Genomic DNA, 26,303 nt, shown 5'->3' with positions numbered 1-26,303 from the left:
TGCGATGTATATTCGACCTTGTAATTCCTCTCCACGTGTTGCACATCGTGAGTCTGTTGATTGCTCCAGGGTGACGGTTTGTTGTAACCATTATTCCCCGAATGCTGTTGATCCCAGCCAGAGATAGTACTGATCGGCCTTTGCTGTCTCAGCTCAGGATCCGTGATGTTATCCGATCTTTGCCTTTCGTAATGCTCATACATTTGAGCAAATTGAAGCTTAAATTCCTCGTAGGATACCTGAAAGATCACGCAAAGGTTAATTACACGCGACTGGTTGGTAAAATCAGTTTAATTTTGTTGCAAATTGTTGCAAATTGCACGTCCTGGAATCAACGACGAAGCTCGTGCACAATTTTTCCTCTAACCTCGTTCGTTATATTTACCTTGGAGTGCACGATGGCCAAAGTGTCCACCCATACGCGCCATCCACCGTACTCGTGTTTGATAGCATGATGAAGAAGCATGCGAAACAACGAGTACACCATGTCCGAGATTTTTTGCTCTTCCGTGTTCTTCGGATGAATGTACGCCATGGCTATAAGCCACTCCTGCCATACAGACATCTGTAGAACAGTTCGACGATTCTCTCGATTGTTGTTGCACAACAATGTCATATCCGAGAGGAACAGCTTCTTCACTTCGAGCAATTGTTCCGTTTGTTTTGATTGTCGAATCAGAGTCGCCACTACCTTAAGGATCACTGAAATTTAATTCAATTTAATTATTTTATTATTTCACATCATTTATATATTATAATAGGATCACGTTACGAGTACGTCACGATTACAAATTGGAATCTTACTTGGATTTTCTAACCGATAATGGGATTCTGGTTCAGGATGCCTTGCGTAGAGGATCTGTTGACTAATGTGCTCCGTCATGATCTGATTAGAAGATATCTCGAGTTAAGATAATATATTATTGAGCAAAGGGTTTGAAATTTTTATTCTTAATCCTCGTATACCTCGTATAAAACGTTGTAGGTAGGTAATGACAAAGTTTCCTCGTTCAACAATAATCTTTCGGCCAATAACGTGTAGAGATTGTGAGGGCTCATTACGTCATATTTCCTTCTGCGAATTTGTTTACAAAACCATTATCGATAATGTATATATATATATATTCTTTCAATTCACCATTTTCACTTACTTGTGTGTACTGCGACTTAAAAAGAATCCCAACAATTTCAAGGCTTGTAAACGTATTAATTGGCTCTCCGCCGCTAACAACTTAAAAATCGTCCTGACGCCTTGTTTCGCGTCGAAAGCAGGCACCATGGACGAGGGATGTTCCGACATTAAAGATATAAGCATTTGCAAAACGTCGTGTAAATTTTCATCCTGCGATAGGAGATACTCGTTAAAAATTTCCAACGATCTTAATCTCGAACTTAATACGAAATTTTTTTTTTTTTAGATCGTTAATTACCTCGTGTATTGTCGTCAGATAATTCAATATACTTTGCAGCTCGTCATCCTTCACCCCGTTCCCTATCATAATCAATTGTTTCAGAAATAACAAAATGTAAGAACGTATTGTCAAAATATCCTTTTGCTGTGGCCTCGGTCCATCTGCAACCAAATATCGAGGAAATATCGAGTATTTATTTCCTTCGATTGAAAAATTACAGAGATACACTGTTATAGAGTTTACTCACCAAGTCCTTTGGGAGTGATTCCACTCTTTGCTCGAGGATTGGCGACCCAGTAATAGTACTTAAGCGTGTGTACCGTTTGCAATACTGTGGAGACTCTCCTTACGTTAGAATATATTTGCGTGTCACTGAGGAACTCTGTGGCCAAGTACGAATAAAGCCGGGTTTGCACCGGAGCCGGCGTATATATCCACAGAGCGGGATTAAAAAGGACGTGGTCCAATAGCTGCCATGTTAGGAATGAAAAGTAAAACAACTACATCACCATGGATCTGCCTGTTCTTCGGACACACCAATCTAGCCGACTTTTAATTGCGTTTCCTATTCAGGTATTATTACATTCCTGCTTCTCACAATCAGGTACGTTTCTCATTATCATTTCATAAAAGACGCAAAGGATGGAAAGAAAAAAAAAAAAGAAAAATAATACACCAATTGTCGTTTTTTTTTCATTGAGGAATTTTTAAAGGAGGAATTTAATATTTAAAAATGTGCAACAGGGTATGTATATATATATATGTAAAGATAATGAAAAGAGTATAGGGAGGAGGTTTGAAGAAGACAGATAGAAAATTGAAAGTGCCGATAAGTTCAGTCGACGACAATTATCACAATCAAGATTGAGGAGAATATAATGACACTTCATGCACCGAGAAATGTATAATAATCAGAATTTGGTAGCTTCTGGAGGCAATATTGAGACGAAGAATTGATCTAATAGAAATTGGTCACTTTTGGACTCGATCGGTGTTTAAAAGTTTCTTAGAAATCAAATTCAAAATTTGGCCAATCTCTATCGTTGTTCTCTGAAAACAACGTTACGCGGAAATTACACAGAATCGATATCGTAGTGTATTCAAGTTTCAATTTTAATAAAAAAGAAAAAAAAAGAGAATATCTTCTTTTCTTTCATAATTTAGCTGTTCATCGCGAACGAAAAAAAAAAAAAAAGAGGGTGGGATGTCCCAATATTTGAACTGTGCGCATAGAAAGAAAATAATGAAAAACAGTAGCTTTCTTGAAGGCGATAGGCATCCTCGATAAAAGAGTACGAAGCAAAGTATCATAGAACAAGTATTTCGAACAAAAGACGTGGTAAAATTGTCATAAAAGTACGCTCTCGTGTAGCACCTTTTTCGAAAAAAAGAAAATTCAGACAAGTTCGGTCACAGCAAAGATAATAATAATTGTTTTTTTCAGCGTTGCAGTAAACGATAGAGAGAGATAAAGAAAGAGAGAGAAAGAGAGAAAGAAAGAGAGAGAGGTTTGTTCGGTATGGAAGCAAAAATTTAGTGTGAACGAAAAATATATTTTGCGTAGCCATATTATGAAATCAGGAAGCCTAAAAGTCGGTAGATTGCATGCGATCCAAAGATTCGAGTCATAGCATAATATCATTTCATTGAGGAAAAGTATAATACAATTCATGCTTTGAAGTCATTGATGCATCGTGATCGTATCAACGAAAATATACACATACACTATAAATAACAGCATACCGAGCATCTACTAGCATTTCCTTCTTTTCTTTTTTTTTTTTCTATTTATTATACAAGCGTTGCAACAAATATATATATCTTACGGAACAGGTGAAGAGTGAAATACAATACAAAAATTGCTCTTGATAAATAATCTTTCGTTCATGCTATTGTATAATGTATCGTGGGTGAAACGAAAAAAGGTGGATGGAGAATGAAAGGGGTTGTCAAGTGAATGCACACGAAGTTTTCACGAGGGAGACTCGTTAAAATGTTTCGATGAAAATATAATATTGCTAAGGAATTTAAATATTGATGTTGAACAGTTAAGGGATTGTTGTCGTGGGTACAAATGATTCAATGAGAGAGTTTTCTAGAGTTTATGAGAGATTGTCCCGTATAATAGATTGTTAGTATGCTTAAATAGTTTGATTAGAGAATATTCTTAGAGATATCGTGGTTAAATAATAATTCATCACAATTTTGATAAAGAAAAGAGCTTGATATTAATATTGAATCTTTCGTTAATTTAATAAAAAGAATTATTTTTTACAGCATCGATGAATTATCTCCTACCACGAACCAATGCTTATATACGATTATATATACTTTATTCATCTTAAACTACTTTCGTGCAAACTAATCTGTCCCGTTCTTACTTCCTTCGAATCTACCACTGAATCGAGGACCGAATTCCATCGAAACTTCTACCATTTCGACCACTTCTATCTCCCATCTAATCAACTTACACGCTAATTATACTTAAACGCTAATTTAATTAAACTCTAATCCGTACGGGGTCAAACTAATGACTAAATCGATACCTGTTTCAATAACAAGTCGCTGTTCGCGCTAAGACAAGTGACCAGATGTTTCGTCAGCTCCAAAAAGGACGCGAGGACTTCCGTCGTAAGATGGTCTCTGCTCGCTCTCTGCAACATGTAACTGATCACCAGAAACCCACGGTTTTGCACCATGTGTTGCTGCACCGTTTGCGAACTCTCGACAAGATCGCAAATAAACCCCAACAATTTCGAGCTGAAAATTGAAACGGATCAATTTGGAGAATATTCATTTATTATTCGTCGATTTAATTGCTTTAGCAAGATATTTACCATAACGTTGGATCTCGTTTAACATCGTTGGGAGCTATACAATCGTAAGGCATATCTAGTTGCGAGAACAAAGGGAACAACACTTGAATGCCACCAATGGAATTTAACGTGCTATGAATGGAATGCGTGATGACAGCTTTAACATCCTACAAATAATAAAAAAATGTTCGATAGTTGGATTTCCAAGTGTTCTGCGATGTTCGGTGTTCTATATTTGGATGAAAAAAAAAAAAAAAAGAAAGAAAAAGAAAAACAATCGGAACGCTTCGAGGAAAACGCAATTTTTTGACTCCTGGGTTAAAGGGAGTGTGCATTCGAATGCAAATCGGTCGGATTCGTATGTATTTTTTGGAATTCGGGTTGTGTTCGAAAAAAATATTCGTTGATTTCTTTTATATAGTCAGATTTTTAAAGTTGCAATTGAAAAAAATTTTTTTCTTTTTGCTGTTTCAATAATCAAAAATAAATTCTTTCCAAAATAATAAAATTTAAATATTTCGTGTACATCGAAATATTTTTTAAAACAACTTTTTGAAATTTGCAGAATGAAAATGCTATATAAATTTCCCGAGCGTTCCATATTTTCCTTATATCCAATTACATCCAGTATATATTCGACTGCTCATACCTGTAGCATAAGGGCGTGTGGTGTATGTACAAAATAGGAGACGTTGCCTTTTGGTGCGCTTTGCAAGCAAAGTTGAGAATCCGTTGCTACCGGGTTGTACATGAACACAATCGCATTCGACAGCTTTCCATCGTAAAGCACCTATAAAATTATCCTTGTTAATATTGTCCACGAGTTAATTATAATTTATTAAAATTCATTCCACTACGAGTCGAGTCACGATTAATCTTTGAAAATTTGCCAAATAAACAAGAATTATTTCTTTATGGAAGATAATACGTATATATATATATGTAAAATTGCAATTTCAAAAGGGAAATTTTCAAAGTTGACTCATAACTATTCAAATCGATTACATGAAAAATTAGGATGACAAACGTGCCACATACCACAAACGAAACAAAACGTGATATTAATTCAAACAGATTGTAATGAATCTTCGGAGGGATGTTCGCAATCATGTCAACCTTTATACACCTTTTTTTTTTACCAAACTCAGATTATCTACCGTTGGATGTCCATTACCAATAAATCTACCCAAAGTACAACGAGGTGTATCATATTATCAGCTACGAAGAAGATCTTTGCTACGTTTAAAATAATACACAGCACAATCATCAAACAAAGACAAATCATTAGAAGAATTCGTCTACTAAATATTCAATGAATAAATTAATCAGGGTATTGTTGCACAACTACGACTCATAAAAAAAGCATCAGGCAAAAAACAGAAACAGATAGCTTGGTGTACAGGTAAGTTGTGTGTACGGATAATTATAAAAAAAAAAAAAGAATTAAATTATTTAATTTACAAAATAAGCGAGTAACGATGGATACAAACGTTGTATATCGAAGCAACGTCCTGGATGGAACGTCATTTTCTGGGATAATGATTAGTGATGATCGATAATTTCGGGTTTAATTACCTCTGATGTACTCGAACGCAGTAACAAAGTGATTAAACAATGTGCAAATCAAATGTAAACGGGATAAAATGAAAATAAAAATGCTTACAGTTTGCATACTTTGGTCCACCATGCTCGTGAGCTCCGGCTCATCACTCACCCTTTTGTGATTGTCAGGCAGATTCAGGTAACACTCGTTGTCAAAACGAAACTGACTCTGTGAACAGAATGGGAATGGAAACATTGGGTGTTGAATATGTAATGAATCTAGTGTGAATTCGAGGCCAGAGCTTTGCCAAGAAAATGGAAAAATTGCAAGCAAAAATTAAAGGCTCTCTTTTTACCGAAAGAATTAAAGAGAAGAACTTTTTTTTTCTTTTAAATTATAATATCTCTTTTGCATATTTTTGCATACTTGGAATTTTTGTAAAGATGTAAACTTTGTTTTCTTTTCTTTTCTTTTTTTTTAATTTAATAAATATGTAGATAGAAATTACTTATAATTATTATGAGAATAATCACAGAATCAGATTATCTGAGATTTTTTAAAAATTCTCATCCTCTTTTTTACATGGAATTTTTACATCATAAAAGGACTTTGATTCAATATATAAAAGAAAGAAAAGACTAATTTGAAACTACTTTTCGTGTCAACTATTATGAATTCTTAATGGAAATCTAATTTATATTAAACAAAGAAAGAAGGACTGATCTAAAAAATTTTTTAAAATCATAATTTAAAAAATTTAAATTTCGTTTTATTTTATTAATTTTTTTTCTTTTTACCTTATATCCAGGCCCCAGTCTATGCATAGCGCATATCTGATGCGTAGTCAGAGCTTCGCTGAACAGATAAATAGCGCTCATTTGTCCGCAAAACACGCGCTCTTCATCCAGTTCCGGTGTAGCCCCGATGTAACATTTGTCAAACGGCTGAAAGAAAGATTCAAACAATATTCACTCTCGATAAAAGAATATTTTTCACGCGCGTTTTAATAATCGTGGTGATGAATTAATAGAGATCGAAATATCGAAATATCGCTAAATTCACTTACGTCGTTTGTTGAAACGAACCACGCCATTTCAGTACTCGAAGCCAATTGACCGTTGACCAAACATTTAATTTCGCTCTTCGTCCACCTATTATATATGTACACTACGGCGATCATATACCACTGCGAAAATAAACGTTATCGATGCTTGTTGAAAATATATTTCTTATCAAGAATTTTTTTTTAACAATTTTTTATCTTAACAATTTTCATTTTAATGAAATAAATACGAAAAAAGATAAAAAAAAAAGGAGAAATAAATAGTAGATTTCTGTACAATTGTTATTTCTATATGACCGAATGAAAGGCTATATGGTCTCAGTGTACTTTATTCTAAAAATAAAACAGAGAAAACAATATATGATTCTTTTATAAATATTTATAATTATAAATTTTCAAATTTTTATTACAAATGTTAAAATATTTCTTCGTTTCTTAATAATCGTACAGGTTCTTATTTAATTTAAATATAATTCTATAAAATACGAAATGAAAGAAAATTATTTTATAATCAAATATCTTCCAATAACTTCGTCTCTAAAGTTTCCTCACAATTTTCTCAAAAGTTAAAGATTTTTTCCATCTAGCCCTTCCAAATTTTAAGCCATCATACATTCCCTCTTAACTAGAAACGTGGAACGTGCCAAAATCAATTATCATACAAATAGTACCTTTCGTGGTTGAAATTCGTATTTGACACAATGCTGGAAGCCCTTGCCCTTCACTTTCATAGAGGTGAGGACCAAGCAGTTCCCTACGAAATGCGCGGAGTATCCCACTCCCTTGCTAGTTTTAAAACTGCGAACACACGTATCGACTCAATTATGCATATTTCAAATGTCGAAAAAAACAAAATTTCATAACAATCTAACTTTTAAAAGAATTTTAATAAAATGTCGTTTCTATATTTAAACGACATTTCTCCATCTTCATTTCGTTTCGAAAATAACGATGTATTTTGTAGACGGGAACAACGGTTGTCGATTGTATGGAAATCGAATCGTTTCCGCGTGAAGGAATGCGATCAAATTGCTGCACGACGCGACGCTCCAATGGGAATCCTCTTTTTTCGCGCCAACTCAAACGGAGCTGCGTTTAATCAAATTTTCGAATGTTCGAAACGAAGGAATTTCATCGATGCAATTTTCTCTTTCTCTCTCTCTCTCTTTTTATTTTCTTCATTTGCCTTTTATTCCTCTTCTCGTTTCGCGTTGGGTCTCGAAGGTCAGAAACGTAAACGATTCTTTAAGGTAGCCGGCCACTTCCGATTCAAGAGTGTGTTCCCGCAAGAGGGCTTGATGTAAGAGCACTTACCAGTAGAGGTACGGCTTTTCTCGTTCGATATTAACGGAGTTGATGGGGTCCAGGCGGAACCATGTGGTAAACGTGAAACCATTCTCGTGTGGCCATTTTGCGAGCGGCGGCAGAACGATTGCCTGAAAATTGTAGAACATTTAAAATGATTAAATAAACTTGAAGGAGGATAAAGTTCTATCGTGACAATTTGTGTTTGTGAAAATTACTTTTTTTAAAGTGTTCAAGATTTTAGATCGGAAAGTCGTTATTTTTAGGATATGTTTTATGTTTCTGACGATATTATATAAATGTCAATATAGAAATTATAGAGAAATAAAAAAGAAATTATAAATAGTTAAGCGATTTCTGGAAGAGAGTATTACACTTTTTATTTTTGTAATAATTTTTGTTATTCGTTGAGAAAAAGAAGAATAAAATTCAATTCATTATAAACAAAGGCAATTCTTTTTTCGAAATTTCTTAAATTTCAATAAAAAGAAATTTATCATCTTCGCAAATTGATGGTATATTTAAATAGTTCTTTAAAAAAAAGCAATAAAGTTTCTATTTCATAAATTTTTGCATCGAATATATGCCTTCCCCGTAACTTTGACTGAACTTGGTAACAGCCGCTTCTTCTTTGATTCATACTCTTTCAAAGTTGTAAAGGAAACGTTCGAAACAGTTCCCTTCGAATAAGAAATTTCTTTTGCTTAACGTCCTCTGTCATATCGAAAAGTTTCCATCTCGACGAGAAACTCATTGAATATCTACCAACGTCTCCCGCACTGGGCGACATCTGTTTCGATCAGTTTTTATAAAGATTCCGCCATCTTTATCTTTTTACTCGAACGTAAAGCAAATAGCTATGTTGAAAATAAGATATATACATATACAGCAATTTATTTTTTCTTGGAAAGAGATTCATAACTCGAGAAAATTTTATTTAACTTTGAAATAAATGATTTATACTTTCTTCGCGCTTGTGACAAGTAAAACTCCAACAATTTCAACATTTGGTTGCGTTATACAAATTTCTCAGAAAAATATATATCATACTATTTTTACTCTTAAAAATAGAAAAAAAATATTAATCAAATACTAGATGTTAATAAATTTAATTTTAACACAATGAATTGAAGTAAAAAATAAAACATATTTCTAAAATAAAACCATATCTCTTTAATATTAGAGAGAGACATATGTTCAATCTTGATCCTGTTCCAAAACGATTCGAACAATTGCAATTATTTCCCGCATCTGGAAATCAGTTCAGTGTGAATTTGAGCCGGTTGAAGAATCAATACGTCATTTGATTCGACGGATTAAGCGCGAGTAGAAGTTTCGTGAAACAAGGCATAATTTTCTTATCGAAAGTTTAATAGAGTTCGGAATCGAACGGCATCTTCGACGTGGCCGTAACAAGGATATCTAGCGAATGGTGAGAAAACGGTTCGGAGAAGAATGGAAATCGACTTACCGATCCCTTTCTACCGGGGAAACTAAAAAACACGTCGGGTCCGTTCCGTTGCGGCATCTGACGGAGCACGTTTAACAGTTTCGCCGAGTGTCGTGGCTGTGGCACAAAAGATTACGATTAGATTCTGAAAGATAGGAATCTGTTTTATGTAATAGAGTTTTATTCTTTTATAGGGAAAGATAAATTTTTGTAACATAGAATTACAGTTATATATAAAGGTTGGAGGAAAATTTAAAAATCGAAGAGATGATTCTTAAAGTCAAAATAAAAACAAAAATCTAGAATGAAATATGTAATAATCGTCTATAAGGAAGGAAACGTCGTACGATTCGATTTAAACTCCATTGTATTTTATTAAAATTTTGTTAAAAAGTTTAAACTATTATAATTTCGAAAATAGTATTAATCGATGAATGAACGATTATTAGAAATTTAAAAAAATTTTTTTTTATTTATCTGGATACGATTTCTGATTTCAAAAGCATCAATGCATATGGTTTGGTTTATTTCCTGATTGGTACTTTTGATGACAAAATCTGTACTTTCTTTTCATTATTTTTACATAACAAATTAAAGTTTAAGTAATAATTCGTTACGTTTGAACTGACAGCGAAACTAAAAAAAAAAAAATTAAATATATTTCTATTCTTGATTTTTGATTTACTTTAAAAAATCGTCCCTTCTGAAAAAAATATTCGAATGGTTGGAGATTTTGCTATACATAATACATAATAGATATAGGAAATAAAAGGAAGAAGGAAAGTGAGTTGAAAATTGCAGAGCTGCGTCGGAAAGTTAAGAGTTTCGTTCACTTCTGATTCTAGAATAAGTTTTCTCTCGACGAAAAGTTTTTCTCTCTTTTTTTTCTTCTTTTCTTTTTCATAGATTCTTACCCATTTCCCTTTCACAGCTTTCATAGCACCGAATAAAAGTTTCAGCTCCTTCACCGTTATGCTGTAGCTGGCCAACACTCCAAGCATGTCGATTAATAGATCTGTCGAACACACGAAAATCGATCCTCGTGTGAGTGGAACATATTCAGTGAACGGGATTAGAACGATAAGGATTTACCTGCGACGACAGTTTCCGCGCGGGACAATCGAAGCAGCACGTGTTCGATGAGGCTTACGTCTGTACACGCTTGTAGATTCCGCACGCTCTTCCTCAAAATGGCGATGAACACGCTCCATATTTCGGCCTGAGAAAAAACGAACGTGAGAAAAATTTGAGCGAGTGTATCAAAGTGAATGAGAATTTAAATATAAATTATTCAACGTTGACTCCAACTACAAGTAAAGAACATTCCTTTGGTATTTCTACGAAATATTTTCGTACAAATTTATCTTTCTATTCCAATAAAATAGTGGATTCAGGTCGCGAGTTTTTGTCCCACTTTTGGATAAAAGTGGGATTATCGAATTATCGAATGACGAATATCAAATAAATAATTAAGACTAATTAATAATTTTCAAACAAACATTAGTTCCATTAATCCGCTATCAAATTTATCAAATGTACACACGCATTGATTTATCGATAATTTAGTTACAATATAATCATCTGTACAATTAATAACAATCCCACAGAGAAACGGGAGCAAATTCAATTATTTCGTTCGAGCAATCAATAAAATAATCAATTTTACAATTTATTAATTTGAATAAAATTCAAAAATTCCTCTCTCCGCCAAACTTCTTCGAAGAACGGGACCTAATTTTAACATTTTCCCCCGTGCATACAAGTAACATTAGCGCTCATATGCGCTGACAACCATAAGGTCTGCTAGTTCACGTAATGCTCCAACTATTGCACAACAGAAGTTAAAGTTATCCGCCAGCAACCGTCACCCGATCGGAGATCAAAAGTGAAACAGGCAACGAACTCTCGTAATCCGTTCGCTAATACGCTGAAGCGAAGTCGAGACGACATAATCGCGGGAGAGGGTTGGGAGAGGCTTCGAACGCTGAAACCGAGGCCAACGAGGCCAACGTCGAAATCCCGAAAATGCCGCGGCAAAATTTCCCCGGCTTCGAATTCCTTGGAAAGTTTTCAACCGGATACGGGTTACGTTTAAATGTATCCCATATATCGGCGATACGGTTGATTTTTCGTACGCGGATGGAATTACGGACACCTCGAGTTAATCCTCCGAGGGAGAAACGTGTCGCGAATGAAAGGACTCCTTAGAGATCTGTAATAATCTCGTCGATAGGAATAAATCGGGGGAAATCGAATAATTGTTCTTGAATAATTAAGGAGAATTTAATCGTGTGGAAAGAAGACTTTGGAATAGAAAGTGATGTTATATATGTAATAAATATTTTGGTAGCGGTGATTAAAAATATACTGTGTTTAAATTATTTTTATTCTCTAGTAATTTGATATGAATAAGGATTTGCTGATATTTTTAAGTCATTTATGAATATTATTGATCTCTTGTGGACAGATTTAACGCAGATCGTTGGATTCTTGTAAATCAAATAATTTTAAAAAAGAACTTTTAATTGGAAAATGTTGTAATATCTTCTTTTTTGTATTTTTTTGTATCACAAGTTTGATATTTTATAAATTGTTGCGTAAATTTTATACAGTAAAAAGAAAAATGAAAGGCTAGGGTGAAGTTGTAAGTAGCAGATTAATATTAAGTTTTCTGGTCTATGTGTGTCTTCGAAGAACGTACGTCGATCGGAAAAATTTCTAATTAGTAGTTCGATAAGTTATGTAGCGTGCATCGTATAGTTTAATTAAAAACAAATTTAATCTCTTTGAACTTTTACCTTCCTTTGATATATCTTCTGATACGTTCGTACTTAATACATGGACAAAATTACGATATTTATTTTCACAGGTGTTGTAGAAAAATATTTTTTGTCCTATTTTTTGTGCAAATTTTAATTAGTTTCATAAATTATATACCTTGGAAATTGAAAATACGAAATTTTTATTTATTAATTATCAGCGATAGGAACCAAGATTTTCTATTTTCAAATATTTATTTTAAATAATTATATAATCTTCGTTTTATATTTTTCGTCATCTAGCTAGATTTTTAAAATTATAATTTTTGCTTTTTTTTATGCATTCGATTTTTCAATTGTTCAAAATAGTTCTAAATTATATTCTTCTATAGCTTTCTATAGTGATGTAAAATACTACGTACGTGTAAGAAATACGACGTACAAGAGTACAATCAACCTATTAAATTGAAATTTCACTTTTTAATTGTCAATGAGAAATAACTTTCAACATGGATACATTAATACAAATATATATTCCATATTCGTTAAATGCATCAGAACATATTATAATAAAATAATATCTAAAAATAAAAATATCTAAAAATATAAGATTATATTTATTCCTCGAAAAAAGGAAAATAAAAATGTTATTGCCAAATAAACAATGCTCGTTAATATTTTCAAATTTTCCTTTCAAATTCGTTAAAAAATATCCTTTCTTTGCAATTATATCAATCTATATTTAAAAAAAAAATTTCACAAACATCATTAAATTTTCCGATTATATTTAAAATAAAAGAATCATCTTTTATTAATCTATATTTCGAATATTCAAAATATCGAATCTCCTCAAAATTCCTTATTTTTCGCATCGTATTCTCGAATCATGAAAAAATACGATTACAGCGACATCTAGAAATCAGAGAGAACGTTCGTCTCGTTTAACGAAAGTGTTAAAAGAGACGTCGAAAGAATTTACGAGCTAGCTAACGTTGTTATTTTTGATATCGAATTTATTCAATGGATGTCTTCCTGTAATAACGCGATATTGTTTTCCAACGATATCATTATCGTTTCGTGTTCAGACGATGCTGTAACGCGCATCGAGGCGCATAGACAATAAAACATAACTTAAATGAGATGTCGTTCGGGTAACACCGAATTCACCGTGGATCGTTAATGGTGATTCAAGATTTATCGTAACGATATATCTCTTGATCGAACACGCGATTACACGTGTCCCGGTGAAATTAAATTTTTCCCTCCGTTATCGTCCGTAGATTTGTATAAATTCCCTGTCGAATTTTCATTGGTTTCGCGTGATTTATTTTTCGATTAATCGCGGAATATATAAGTGTTTAATTAAAATTTAATTCAATTTGTTATTATTGAATTAACGATTAATTTTCCATAATAAATTCGAAATATTAATATATCAATATTAATTATTGAATAAATAATCATAAGTAATAAATTGATGTTTAAAAAACAAATTTTCCTTGTATATTTCTTGTATACTCTCCGATTATCGTATTGTGCATCGATTTTAAATTGTATGTTATACCATTATTTGTTGATTGGAATTTAAATTTAAATTTGAATTAAACTTTCGTTAATCTTGATCTCGATATAAATATTATATTTATTTTTCATCAGTTAAATATTCCATCTAAAAGTTCAAATATCGATTTCAATTTACATTTTCAGAAATTTCTTCGGTATTATTGCTCGCTATTATTGCGGGAAGAAACATATATCGTTGAAAATATATGTCGCGAGGATCGCAGCTGATTTCTCGGCAATCGTGTTTTTCATGGGATCGTTCAATTTCGTCCCTCCATTTCGCTTGGTGCATTAAACCGTACTTGCGGGACTGCCACCTACTTTTCAACAACTGTGTCACGCTAAAAGCTACCACCCCTGTACGGCTTTTAAAGCTGATTGCGACACCAAAGAGTGCTATTCTTTCGATAACATTACCATGTTTGATAGACGTCATTCCTCTTTTTTATCTTCAGAAATTTTTCCAATTGCAAAGTCGATTTATTAGTCTTTCGATATACCAATTCAAATAATTTTTCCATACTTTGCATATAAGAGAATGTGAAAATACGTCTTACGATTTTTATACGAATTGAAATAATTTACTGGAATTTCAAGATCAATTTAGAGGAAATGATTAAGCAAAAAAGTTGATAAAGCGTAAAATTGAGATTGATAAGACAAGTAATAATATAAATATCTCATAGAGAACATATTAGTTAAAAGTTTCAAAAATTATTTAAAATTATTACAATGTTAAATAATTTAAATTTTTACGGACAGATCAAAGTTTAATTAATGCAGAGAAATTAAAGATTGTACTCGTTAATTCAACACAAGAAGGTAATAATAATAACAACATTCCATCGGATATTAATTCACTTAAACAATTGATTACCTCTTCTTCGATTAAATATCGTTGCAAATTCAGTTTTATATCGAGTATAAATATTTAATCTAATTACAAATTTAATACACTTTGCGATATAAAAATATTGATATAAAAATTCAATTGTAGGAAATTTAAACGAATTGAGAGTAAACTTAATTTTCCTTTAATCTTTCATCCGCATCATCTTCTAATTCTCACGAGAGATCGTGTCTCGATTATTTATTATTATCTCCAGAAAATCCCTGTGGTGGAAAAAAACTAGATTGGTATATTTCGTTACGTCGCGTTTACCCTTTGAAACTATCCATCCTTCATTTCGATCATTTCTCCGCATTTTTCCGTAGCATCAATCCAAGGGAAGATATTAACGTGCCCTATATTTCGCCAACGATTTTAATCTCAATACGTCTCCGGATGAATTACGATAAGGGAAGTGACGTTCGCGACGTAATCTTTCGGTGATATCGGGAAGTGAAATCGGAACTCTATTTACGGGGAACTCTCCTTTCAAAACAGAAAAAATACAGTGCTCGACCAGTACGAAAAGTTCGAAAAAGAAAAAAGAAGAAGAAGAAGAAGAGGAAAAAGAAAAAAAAAAAAAGAAATCGTACCGATTTCGTCGTTAAAAAGATTTAAAATCCACGAGGAATTTAGAGGAAGAACTGTGGATAAAGAACCGACCTCGATTGCTCTTTCTTTACAAGAATTACCGCTTCACATTTTAACGACAATCCAATGAGAAGAAGATTCATGAAATATCAATGTAACCGATATTATTAAAGCTTTAAACTTATTTCTTTGTTCCAATTTAAGATAAAAAAAAAACCAGCTCGTATTAATAATATCGCGAATATTTTTCAATTATTTCAGCTACGTTGTGCGCTTTGGTCCTTTGCATATTTAAACACGGCCCTTAATTAAGCTCGAGTTGATAACCTCGTGATGCAGCTGTATCGGAATAATGAAAATCGCGGAAGTATCGAGGATGAGGAATCGTCTATCTCTTTTTCTTTCCTCCTTCCCCCCGTTAATTATATCGTTATGAAATCAGCAATCTTCGATCGAAGAAGCTTCCATCGTGGCTTCCCTTTAATCAAATTCTCCTCTTTCTCGATCTCCCCGATCCCCTCGTCGATATCCCCTTCGCCCATCCATTGATGAATTGAATCAAGGACGGATATTGTTGACATCTTATTTGAATCTCATTCCTAGCCATTCTATTTCTGTCGGTTCCAGCTACGAATCTCGATATTTCGTTTCCCCTCCTCTGATAATCGAGGCCGATTACTTGGACCAAATGCTTCCTATTCGTCACTGCCAATTTAACCGGCTTTCAATGGGCGGAACAAATAAGATTCCCTTCGATCCGATCGAATTCTTTCTTCCTCGGAATTTATTCGTTTCCATATGTTCACTTTATTACGGATCATATTGATTCGAAACTTTCATTTTATCGGAATCTTTCGATTAAACATCGCGATGTTTTCAAATCCCTGTGAAAGTAAAAATAATTTCAAATTATAATAATTAAAATTCACAAAATTAACAATGTCATAAATTATCCAGAATAAATTAATCAACTTCTCGAAGAATACCACGAAGAATACACAATTTTCCTTGTACCAAGAAAAATTTATCAAGCATAATACGCGGAGCTCCACGAAAGGCCATCGCGCACGGCTCGACACCGCTAATCAAAGAAGCTTTCCGCGCGACAGAGCCGTTGACCCATTTACTTACATCCCTTCCATCACCTTCCTTCCCACCCTTGGAGCACAATCGATCGGCGTGCATCGCGCGCGGGCTCCGTGCAAAATCAAATATGTTGTCGGAATGTTTGCAAGGGAGAGAGAGATACGTTCACAGTTCGCGTGATAAACGATTAACTTCCGCGCGGAACATTCAAACTCGACACAGGCGAACCGTGAACACCTTTACGATATCCTTCCCTTCCAATGTACTCTCCCCAGACGTATGTACGGCATACTTTAGATTAGATAGAGCCACGAGGGTTCGACATCAAAGGAAACGCGAGCCGCCACACAGGCATAAATCTATACGCTGGAAGAAGACCAGCTCTTTCTCTCTCTCTCTCTCGTTCTCCTTTCTTCACGAGAAATCCGATCCCCTCCTCCCTCTCCGCCTGTCTGAAGATCGCTCTTGCGAATTCTATCAGTCACAAAGCTTCCTTGCGGACGACCTCCGACTAATCTTCTTGCAAATTCGTTTTCGGTTCGGTCGGTTTTCGAGGACGCGGCTGTTTGAAGTGGTTTGCGGCCGAATGGAGAAATGCTCGCCGAGTAATCACTTTGGATCAGGGTTGCGAAAATATTTTTAGTTTGAATTATTTTTTTTCCTTTTTTTTTTTTTAATATAAATAGATATAGAATTTTTTAATATCTGTTTATCTGTCGTTCGGATTTTTATTTACAAATATTGAAATAATGAAATAATGATAACGAAATTTCATTCGAGATGTTTGAGGCTAGAAATGTGCAATGTTGATAGCGAAGTCAAGAATTTTATTGAATGTGGTAGATAAAAATGATATTTATAGCTATATTTCTACGATAAATCTCAATCATGATGAATGGACGATTATAAGAAACGATGAGTTTTAGAAGGAAAAGGAAGAAAGTGAGTATGAAGTTAGAAGAGAAGAGGATAAACAAGGAAGCTAGATCACTGCACCGACTCGTTTCAAGCAACGAACAAACGATCTGAATTTTATCTCGTTCTATACGAGCCATTGTCAACTTTTTGATTTTATTTGACTTACCTAAGATACCATTCTTCCACACTCCGAAGTAAAAACTTTTTAGAAAAATGAAAGACTTTTTACAAAATTAATTAACCTAAGCTATATTAACTTGGCTAAAATATATAATTATTTTGATTTGTATAATTGTTATTTTGTTATTTTTTTATATATTTACCTTTTACACGCCTCAAACATTTGTAATCTTGTTTGCATTTATTGCAAAATTATTACGGATATAGAACATGTATAATTTCTTTAATTTAAATTAATTTAATTGCATTTATTCAGTTGATCGAAAAGATAATGTTTTTAAATCATTACAAGATTTAATGGAATTTCTAACCTATATAGCTTCCACAATAAAATATCCTTTCTTGCTATTGATTCTTAACTAGATATCGACATCTTCACGATCCTTGAAGATGAGAATCTCACGCGTTGATACTCTTGTGACGGGCGGATAATTGGAAAGGTAATTATTTGTGTTAATAATAGCAAAACGAGTAAGGGAGAAAGTGTTTAATCAACAAGTTTACAATGTTCTGATAAAGATAAACACGTGAAGTGAACGTAATGTATATATTTCCGCGTTTACATCCGAATAACACCTCGGAAACCTTGTTTCGGAAACAAAACAACCAAACTTTCATACACGATATCTGCGTCTAAGGATCTTTGGATTAATTAGACGAAATAATATTGCGGATGCTTGATCTCGATGTTTTGGAAGGATAATCGTTCCGTCGTTAACGAATTTCTCATTTCTCATTTCTTTCAACCAACTTTTCTGAATATTTATTTTCACATCGTTTGGAATTTTATTTCTTTTACACCACATTTTATAGATTACAAATTTCATATAATTAATTTTATACAATTTAATAAGAGAAATGAAAAAATAAATATTTTTGTTTAAATTAATTTTTACAGCAATAATACGAAGGGAATAAAAAAAAAGATTCTAAAATTTTTTACAATATTTTTTAATAACAATATTAATGGATATTTTGTATCATCAATGTTGCAATTTAAATATTTTAGTTTCTGTATACATGTATAATTTGCAGTTCAATTATTCTTTGACGCGACATTGTTTCCTTGCAGGAACGTTATCGGATAAAGAAAGATTAGAAGGAACGACTTAAAGGGTAGCGTAATGATGGCATAATTTCCCTCCACTCTCTTTTCTTTCACGAATGTCAAAGTAACAATGGAATCCATTTATTTTTCATCGTATCTTCTTACGAGTTGTTCCTTCCTTCTAATAACGAAGGTGGCAATTATCTTCCTGCCATCGAAAAAAAAGATTCTAATTATTAAACTGACCTTACGAAACCTTTCTTTATGTTTCTTCTTAATTGGAAGCAATTAATTGAAAAGCAATAATAGGTTTAAAATTTAAAAGATCATCCAAACTATCAAGTTTCGATAAGTATTTTTATCTCAAGAAAAAATAGAACATGTTTATTACAATTATTTAATTTTGAATAAAATTAGACGTTCTTTTTAACGATTAAAAAGAATTAATTAATTATCATTAGTATTATTTTCTACAAAGAGGAAATGGAAAGTCGTTATAAAATATTTGATACAATATGTTGTCATTATTTCTTGAAATTTTAATTTAAATAAAGAATATTCAACTCTGATCACAATAATATACACGATTAATGTATTTTGATAATTAATTATTTCTATATGAGAATTAGAATAATTTAATTACTGGCAACATTATCAATAACCATTTTCGTGAGCACGTATTTTATTTAAATATATCTCGTTTATTACGTGTAATTGTAGCTAAACAACTGATATAGATTTGTAATGACCAGAGTAAAAAGCACTTAGGAAAATCACACAAATGAATGAGATTTAATATAAACCTTATTAAAATTCAACGTATAATAGCACAATATTTTTCTCCCACGTTATCAACATTCCATCTTATTCCTTCACGCCAAATACACCTTCCAAATCTGTTTTCGTTCCAACGGTAAAGGATTACGAGAAAATATCGCGAGGAAATTCGAAATATAGATGAGAAAAATCAGAAATATTCAATTTATGTGCACGAAATGACGCCCGTCTCTTTTTTGAATCCGTATTTACGTATGTATCGCGGGTTAAATCGAGATAGCCATAGTATTATCTTAGGTGATGGCCCAAAGAGGCGGATGGTTGGAACAAGTAGTGCAAGCATCGGTACGCACGACTTCCATTTGCATTTCGTGTTATGGCTCGTTTCTCCTTCCGCCCGCCTCGTGATCTCGCGAAGATCGATATTTATGTTACGAATATCGTTGCATCGCGCCATTGAATGGAAATGCAAGCGATGATAAGGATAATTGCGCTACAACTAAACACTTTGGGCGGGATGAGGTTTTAACGACCTGGAAAATCGTTTATAGTATATCTTGAAACAAATTTGAATGAGATGATAAATTTAGTTATGACAATTCGAACGATTCAGAGAATATTTAATTTTCTAATTTTAGTTATCCTCGTCAGACTATTTTAAAAATAATTTATATTTTATTAAATATTTAAATCAATTAACCGTGGATTTTAAAAATATACTTTATGTATTTATCTTCTGATTTTATTTCTTATTTTGTTAATTGAATATTATTATTGTAATATCCTGAATAATTTATAAAAATGAGTAATAATTTGTTTTTTTAGATAAACAATATCAAAAAAATAGGAAACTTTAATATACAAATTATACAAATTTACACAATAAAATTATATTTTTATATAGTTTGATGTACATTTTGAATAACTATTAATTACTTTCTATATTTTACATATTGTATTAATAATCGAATAAATATTTCAATTAAATTTTCTCGTTAGAAATTGTCCATTCAATGCCTTCCGAAAATGATTTTCTTTCATACAGTTACAGATAATTCTTCATTGTCAATCTTGGAAAAAAAATTACAAGAGAAACTGTTCTCGAAACTCGCGTAAAAAGAGTACCAAATATTTCGGTAATTAGAAAAGTGAGGAACAACGGTCGTTTCGTAAATGGCAACAATGAAATACCAGTGTTATAATAGACGTCATAACTTAACGATCGCGCGGAGGTTTGCGGAATTTCTTGGAACAACGAGGAATTGGCTCGAGCATGCCACGAATTCCTTTGTTCATCCATCCTGACGTACGTCGCTGCGAGAACTTTGCTCCAAATTCGACTTGCTGTTTCTTCACGCGAGAATTGTTCCCGACAGGAGCAATAATCGTGTATATTTGAAATTGCTCCACAGAAATTGTAACAGGATTTCTCTAAACTGGCATATCGAGGAATTAAGCAAATTCACGTGACTTAGAGATCGAAATTGATTTGTGAATCGATCGAGTTTCTTTCGGTAATAATTGGATAAAAAAAAATCCTACGCAGAATTAATATCCAAGCTATAAACAAAGTTAATTTATTTAAAACGCTCGAATAATATTTATTCATAATAAATAACTCGTTCAAATAACTTTATTCTCAAGTTCAATCTTAAAATTTTACCTCTCCAAATATACATAATTGATTCTTGTACAAGAAACAAGTTTGCTCGTGACGTTTGATCCGCCGAAAAACGATAAACACGTGGATGTATCTAAATAGGAAAAAAAAGAAAAACAAATCTCTTTCGATGCGCCTACGTTTCCTCGATATTTTAATCCCCGCGAAACACGTATGCTCGTGACGTTTCGCAAAATTGGACGATCCTGAGGGTAGCAGGCGATGTGCACGAGATAAATTGGCGACGATTGGAAAAATAATAATTACGAAGCAATCGAACCTTCGAACGTAACCACCAGTTCCTTTCCTTTTTCTTCCCCTTTTTTCTTTTTTTCTTATTTAACTGAATCAATGTACGCCCGTGCTTTTAGCCGGAGCTCCAATTTACGGAGATTGGAAATCCAGAGGAGAAACGAAAATCGTGTATTCGAAAAAGGGTGGGGAGGAGAGGAGGGTGAAAAACGCAATCCGGACGAAAAGATTCGAGCCCCGGCTGATGAGATAGAATCTAAATTGCGTTCCAGTAAGAGGGAAACGGGTCCACGCCCGTGCATCCACCGCCGTCATATTTATCTAGCTACGCGACAAGCTGGCCCACAACCGCGGGCTTAGGCAAATTCCGCATATCGGTTTAGGCGAGTTCCGCCACTGCGACGGGAGACGAACCACCACAACCAAGGGGTAATTGAAACGTAACTGTACCATGTAATTCCATTTTACTCCTCCGATCTCGTATCCGTGGGCTCTTTCACGGTTCGTAGTCGCACGTGCGAAATTCTGAATGAACCAAGAATGAGCCAAGATTGAAACTTTCTTTATGTATGTGTGTGTGTGTGTGTGTGTGAATGTGAATGTACGGACGTTTGTTATGTTTGTTACGATTATGATGAGCTGTTTCTTAATGGGAACTCGGTTTGTTTTGGTACGGCGTATAGCGAATTAATTTTGCTTGAATATCGATTAATAATAAGGCTTAAGGTAATAATAATAAAGCTGAAAGGTAGTCTGTATTTTTGTAATTTAATTAATTTTGATTAAGGGAGGATGGATTATTGGGAATATCGATAATATTGAATAATTTTTCTATAATCCAAATGAAAAGGTAGAAGTAAAGTTTTTTTTTTGTAAAATTCTCAACAAGTTTTGTCGTTCCACACAGAAACCTATGTAAAATGATAAAGTGGATGATAGTATAGGTCAGTGTTATTCGTGAATATATTATAAAACGATGGAATCTGTAATTTCCAAGTTCTAAGTTTCAATGTAATAAACTTTCTGATAAATTTTATCATGTTTCCCACTGAACAAACTGAAAGCTTATGTACACGCTTGTCCCAGTTGAATTAACGAGCATTCTTATCTATATAATTATGAATTTAAATTTATCAGACTTCTATTTATGGAACCATTATTCTAAAATTATGTAAACATAATGCAAAGAATTCTAGGTGATATCACAAATCTGATAATCTTAATTATTAAATCGAGATAAGAGAGATTATATTGAAATGATTCGAAATCAGAATAGTTTCACAACTTGTGCTTTCTTCACCTCTTTCAACGGTAATCGAATTATCGCGGTCTTTGGAATATTTTAGAGATTACGGGAAATTGTAATTTCCAAAAGGTTGCGTTGTACAGTTGCACTGTACGAGTAAAATGGAGAGAACCATTCAAAGGATCTTCATTGCCATTTTCACGCTTTTCACAATCTTCTATTCACAATTTTCTAAGAGTAGCATAGTCGGAAAAATGGAAATTCTGCAATAGGTTTAAATTAGTTTCTAAGAATAGCAATTGCCAAGCATCCAACTGTAAAGTATTTAAATTTCGCGTTTCTATTATATAAGTTTGAATATAAAAGTAACATAATTTGATAAACTGCTTCTTCGATATTAATTCGTGCAAAGAGAATTTCCTAACGAGATGATGTAGTTGTGCATTTCCAAGAGACCAAGAGACCTAGCTCCGAGTGTCTAAATAAGGGTTGGTCTTAAGAGTGAGAAGTGAACGAGATGATAGTTGAACGACGAGATCCTTCAGCGAGAGGTAAAAAAAGTTGGCAAGTTGGTAAAAAAATTTTTAAAAATCGAATAAGAAGGTCTGAAACGACCACTTAAAATCAACAATTAATATATGTATATTTAAATAAATTTAATATTTTATATTTTCAACTCGAAAATACACATTCTTCCATACAAATTTTCTTTATATTTATTCTTTAAAAGTCACGAAAGAATTTCTATTTTCATCCATGTATATTTTATCGATAACCTTCACATTTGAAACAATATTTCAAACGTGATTTGAAACCATATTCTTGTATCCGAATTTCATTTATTTTTAAACCCACTATCCAAAAGATATTCTATTTTCATCTATGTGTATTTCACTTCACTCGTATTTCGCTCTATTTTATTCGTTTCGAAATCATGATCTGAAAATATCTTTTTCTCCTCAAATTCTACTTATTCTCCAAATAATCGTCTAAAAGAACTCTATTCTATTTTCATTTATCATTCTATTATCATTTATCTTCCTAAATTCTATTTATTCTTGAAACCATCTAAAAGAATTCTATTTCCATTTTCATTTATCATCACTCCTCTGCTTTTCTTTGCTTTACCCACTTCAAAATCATGATCTGAAAATACATTCCACCCGAATTCTATTTATTTCTTTATACCATCCAAAGGAACCTCTTACGTTTTATCCAAATGTATCTCGAAATCGATCGTCTTCTTTCAAAGAAAAGATACGCGGATATTCAGAACGCTTTCCATGGATACAAAACGTACGAGGGTACAATTACCGTCGCTTCGGGATAACGAGATAACTCGAAAGAAAATAAAACATTCGAAGTCTTCCGTCAGCAATGTTCACGTAAAATAAAGACTGGCTGGAGGAAAAGCTTCTGGAGAAGATGGAATCGTGCTGTGGATTAATGACGCTACTTTCCCAGTGACTCGAACGTGTCAATCAATATCTTTATCCTCTCTAGACGTCCGATATCAGATTGCATTTGTCATCTCTGAGAATCTCTCGTTGTTTGACTCACGTTCGTTCGAGCGTTTGAATCTCCACAAAGGTGTCTCGTTATACTCCTCTTCACACTCTCGCCTCTTTCTTTTCAAAGATTCGCGAGATAAAGCGTTTCCGGGCAAACGAGATTGTTCGACGAACACGTGAATCGAAATTGTCTTCGTGCTAACGATCGTTGAACAAATTTCTTGCGACATAATAATAATACATTATCCACCTCTTACGAATTTTGAAAGCAAAACATTATCGTATTGCCTAAAAAATTAAAAAAAGAAAAATGAGAATAAAAGAATTATTATAAGAAATAATGCCAATAGTAATAATTGAAAAATATCCATTTTCCAAAAACAATAATTTTTGCGATCGTCTTAAAGTCTAATTGAAGAATCTTGAACGAAACTTTCGTTTCACTGTTCGATCTTTCTTCCCAACTTTTTAATCGCGTCAGCGGAAGGACGCGGGAAGTTTCATTTTCAAACGCGTATAACTGGTCCGATTAAAGAATACCGGTATCGAAAGAAGAAAGTTTCTCGGATCGGGGAAAAGGAAATTGCAGCTCGTTTGTAACCCGCTTACGGTAACGAGTTAATCTCCAGGTTCCGGAGGAAAACAGATCGAGCCTGATTTATTTATTGGAATTATAATTCTCCGAGTTATCGGAGAAAACGATTAAAAAAGAAAAGAAGAAAAGAAAAAGGATCGTCAAACTGCTACGTCGTTTCAGCTACACACGTATACGCACTGTTTGTTGGAGCAACGTTTTAACAGTTTACCTGTTTACCCTCTCCCTCCGTGTGTTTGAACACACGCCACGAGTGGAAAAGCAAACCAATTAGTCGTAACGCGCCACGTTTCCTTCCCTCGTGGAAAGCGTCATAATTTCGTTTCCGTCGATGATACGGAACGGTAAAACAGATTTCGTAATTTGGTTTTATGGGATTAAAGTAACGCGAGGTTAACGATGGAGGTGGACGAAAGGATTATCGCGGGACAGCTTGGTGTAATTCGGCGATGATTTGGCGAAAAGTAGGACGAAACGTGAGCGTGATACATGCGGCTCGATAATAAAGCGGGTGGAGTGGATTGACGTGAACGGGAAATTGCACGTGGAATTGTTAATTACCGTGCGAACGTAACCTAATGATGCGGTTCGGATCGGAAGATATTGGATCTGTGCCGTGTGCTTCCTAAATCGATCGAATTCTCGTTGTAATTCCAAGTACACGGCCTCCTAAAATTGCGATACCGTGTTTTGCAAAATCTATTTCAAATCGTTCCGTAAGCAATCCGTGGATTTCGAGAAACGATTCTCGATCTCAATAATAACATCAATTTCAATAAGCACAAGAAACGATTACGAAACAGCGAAAAACGAATATATCTCTTCTTCCATAAAATTTCTTTTTTTCCATGTCCTCGACATTCTTGGAGAAGTTTGTAATGCAATTTCGATACGCGTGTGTTTAATTTTATCATAGAACAGAATCTTTAATTTCGATCATCCGTTCCGTTTACCGATATTTCATCTTTCTACACAATTCTACGGTTCCATCCTATTTTTATGCCGATATTCAGCATCGTGAGATGAGCGATTTCGCGGATTATCGAGCGCCACGTGATCTTCTCTTCGTCACAACCCCTCAAGATTCAAGATCGACATAGACTCGAGTATTCGAAATACGAAAGAGAATTGAGAAATTCTCGACGAGTTCTCGAATCTACGTGATACGACGATAAATCCATCATGATGATGTTGAAGTGATGGTACGTGTTAAATGCTATTCGGAAGATTAACTAGTGCCCTGTGTCATGGGGGGCTCGACACGTTCATTTCGAAAGATTAATATCCATACGCGGGGGAGGGGTGCAAGGTGAATAAAGTTGAGATTTTGAAACGAGCGAGTTGTAATTCCGACGATTCAAACTCCCGCGTTTCCATGATTACATTCGAGAGTTGAATTTCGATGCTGCTTTCCCTCCATCCCTCCGAAGATTGTCACCGGCCCTCTCTCGCCAGAGGAAAGTTAAATTAACGGGAGAGAAATCATTCGTTGTGTTTGAGCAGCTTCGTGTTTCGCTCGTGTAAACATACGCACGCGTAACTTTACTTTAATATCGATACTCGTGCAATTCTTTAATTCCTTTCAATCGACGATTGAATTTTCTATTTATACGATATCTCGAAGTTATCTATCTTTAAA

General features: G+C 33.7%; 1 protein-coding gene across 23 annotated transcripts in view; it reads right to left on the bottom strand.

Annotated features, from left to right (window-relative positions):
- Window positions 1-26,303, bottom strand: part of LOC107993727 (neurobeachin) — a 429,179-nt gene that overhangs the window by 94,503 nt on the left and 308,373 nt on the right. For 16 of the 23 annotated variants that reach the window (XM_062076304.1, XM_062076306.1, XM_017050300.3 and 13 more), the window contains 18 exons: window positions 10,682-10,808; window positions 10,504-10,604; window positions 9,611-9,706; window positions 8,149-8,270; window positions 7,506-7,632; window positions 6,838-6,957; window positions 6,569-6,715; window positions 5,892-5,999; window positions 4,878-5,018; window positions 4,250-4,395; window positions 3,959-4,172; window positions 1,660-1,912; window positions 1,431-1,573; window positions 1,152-1,342; window positions 967-1,075; window positions 805-886; window positions 386-702; window positions 18-239 (listed from right to left, as the gene is read on the bottom strand). In XM_062076304.1, coding sequence (XP_061932288.1) covers window positions 18-239; window positions 386-702; window positions 805-886; window positions 967-1,075; window positions 1,152-1,342; window positions 1,431-1,573; window positions 1,660-1,912; window positions 3,959-4,172; window positions 4,250-4,395; window positions 4,878-5,018; window positions 5,892-5,999; window positions 6,569-6,715; window positions 6,838-6,957; window positions 7,506-7,632; window positions 8,149-8,270; window positions 9,611-9,706; window positions 10,504-10,604; window positions 10,682-10,808 — 2,766 coding nt within the window. The remainder of the gene's footprint in view (window positions 1-17; window positions 240-385; window positions 703-804; window positions 887-966; window positions 1,076-1,151; window positions 1,343-1,430; window positions 1,574-1,659; window positions 1,913-3,958; window positions 4,173-4,249; window positions 4,396-4,877; window positions 5,019-5,891; window positions 6,000-6,568; window positions 6,716-6,837; window positions 6,958-7,505; window positions 7,633-8,148; window positions 8,271-9,610; window positions 9,707-10,503; window positions 10,605-10,681; window positions 10,809-26,303) is intronic. The other 7 variants (XM_062076305.1, XM_062076310.1, XM_017050304.3 and 4 more) reach the window with 3 other exon arrangements.

This window comes from Apis cerana, linkage group LG6 (genome assembly GCF_029169275.1).
Source record: "Apis cerana isolate GH-2021 linkage group LG6, AcerK_1.0, whole genome shotgun sequence".
Taxonomy (NCBI): Eukaryota; Metazoa; Arthropoda; class Insecta; order Hymenoptera; family Apidae; genus Apis; species Apis cerana.
Note: the sequence above shows the minus strand (reverse complement) of the source record. Positions and strands in the feature narration are given on the sequence as shown.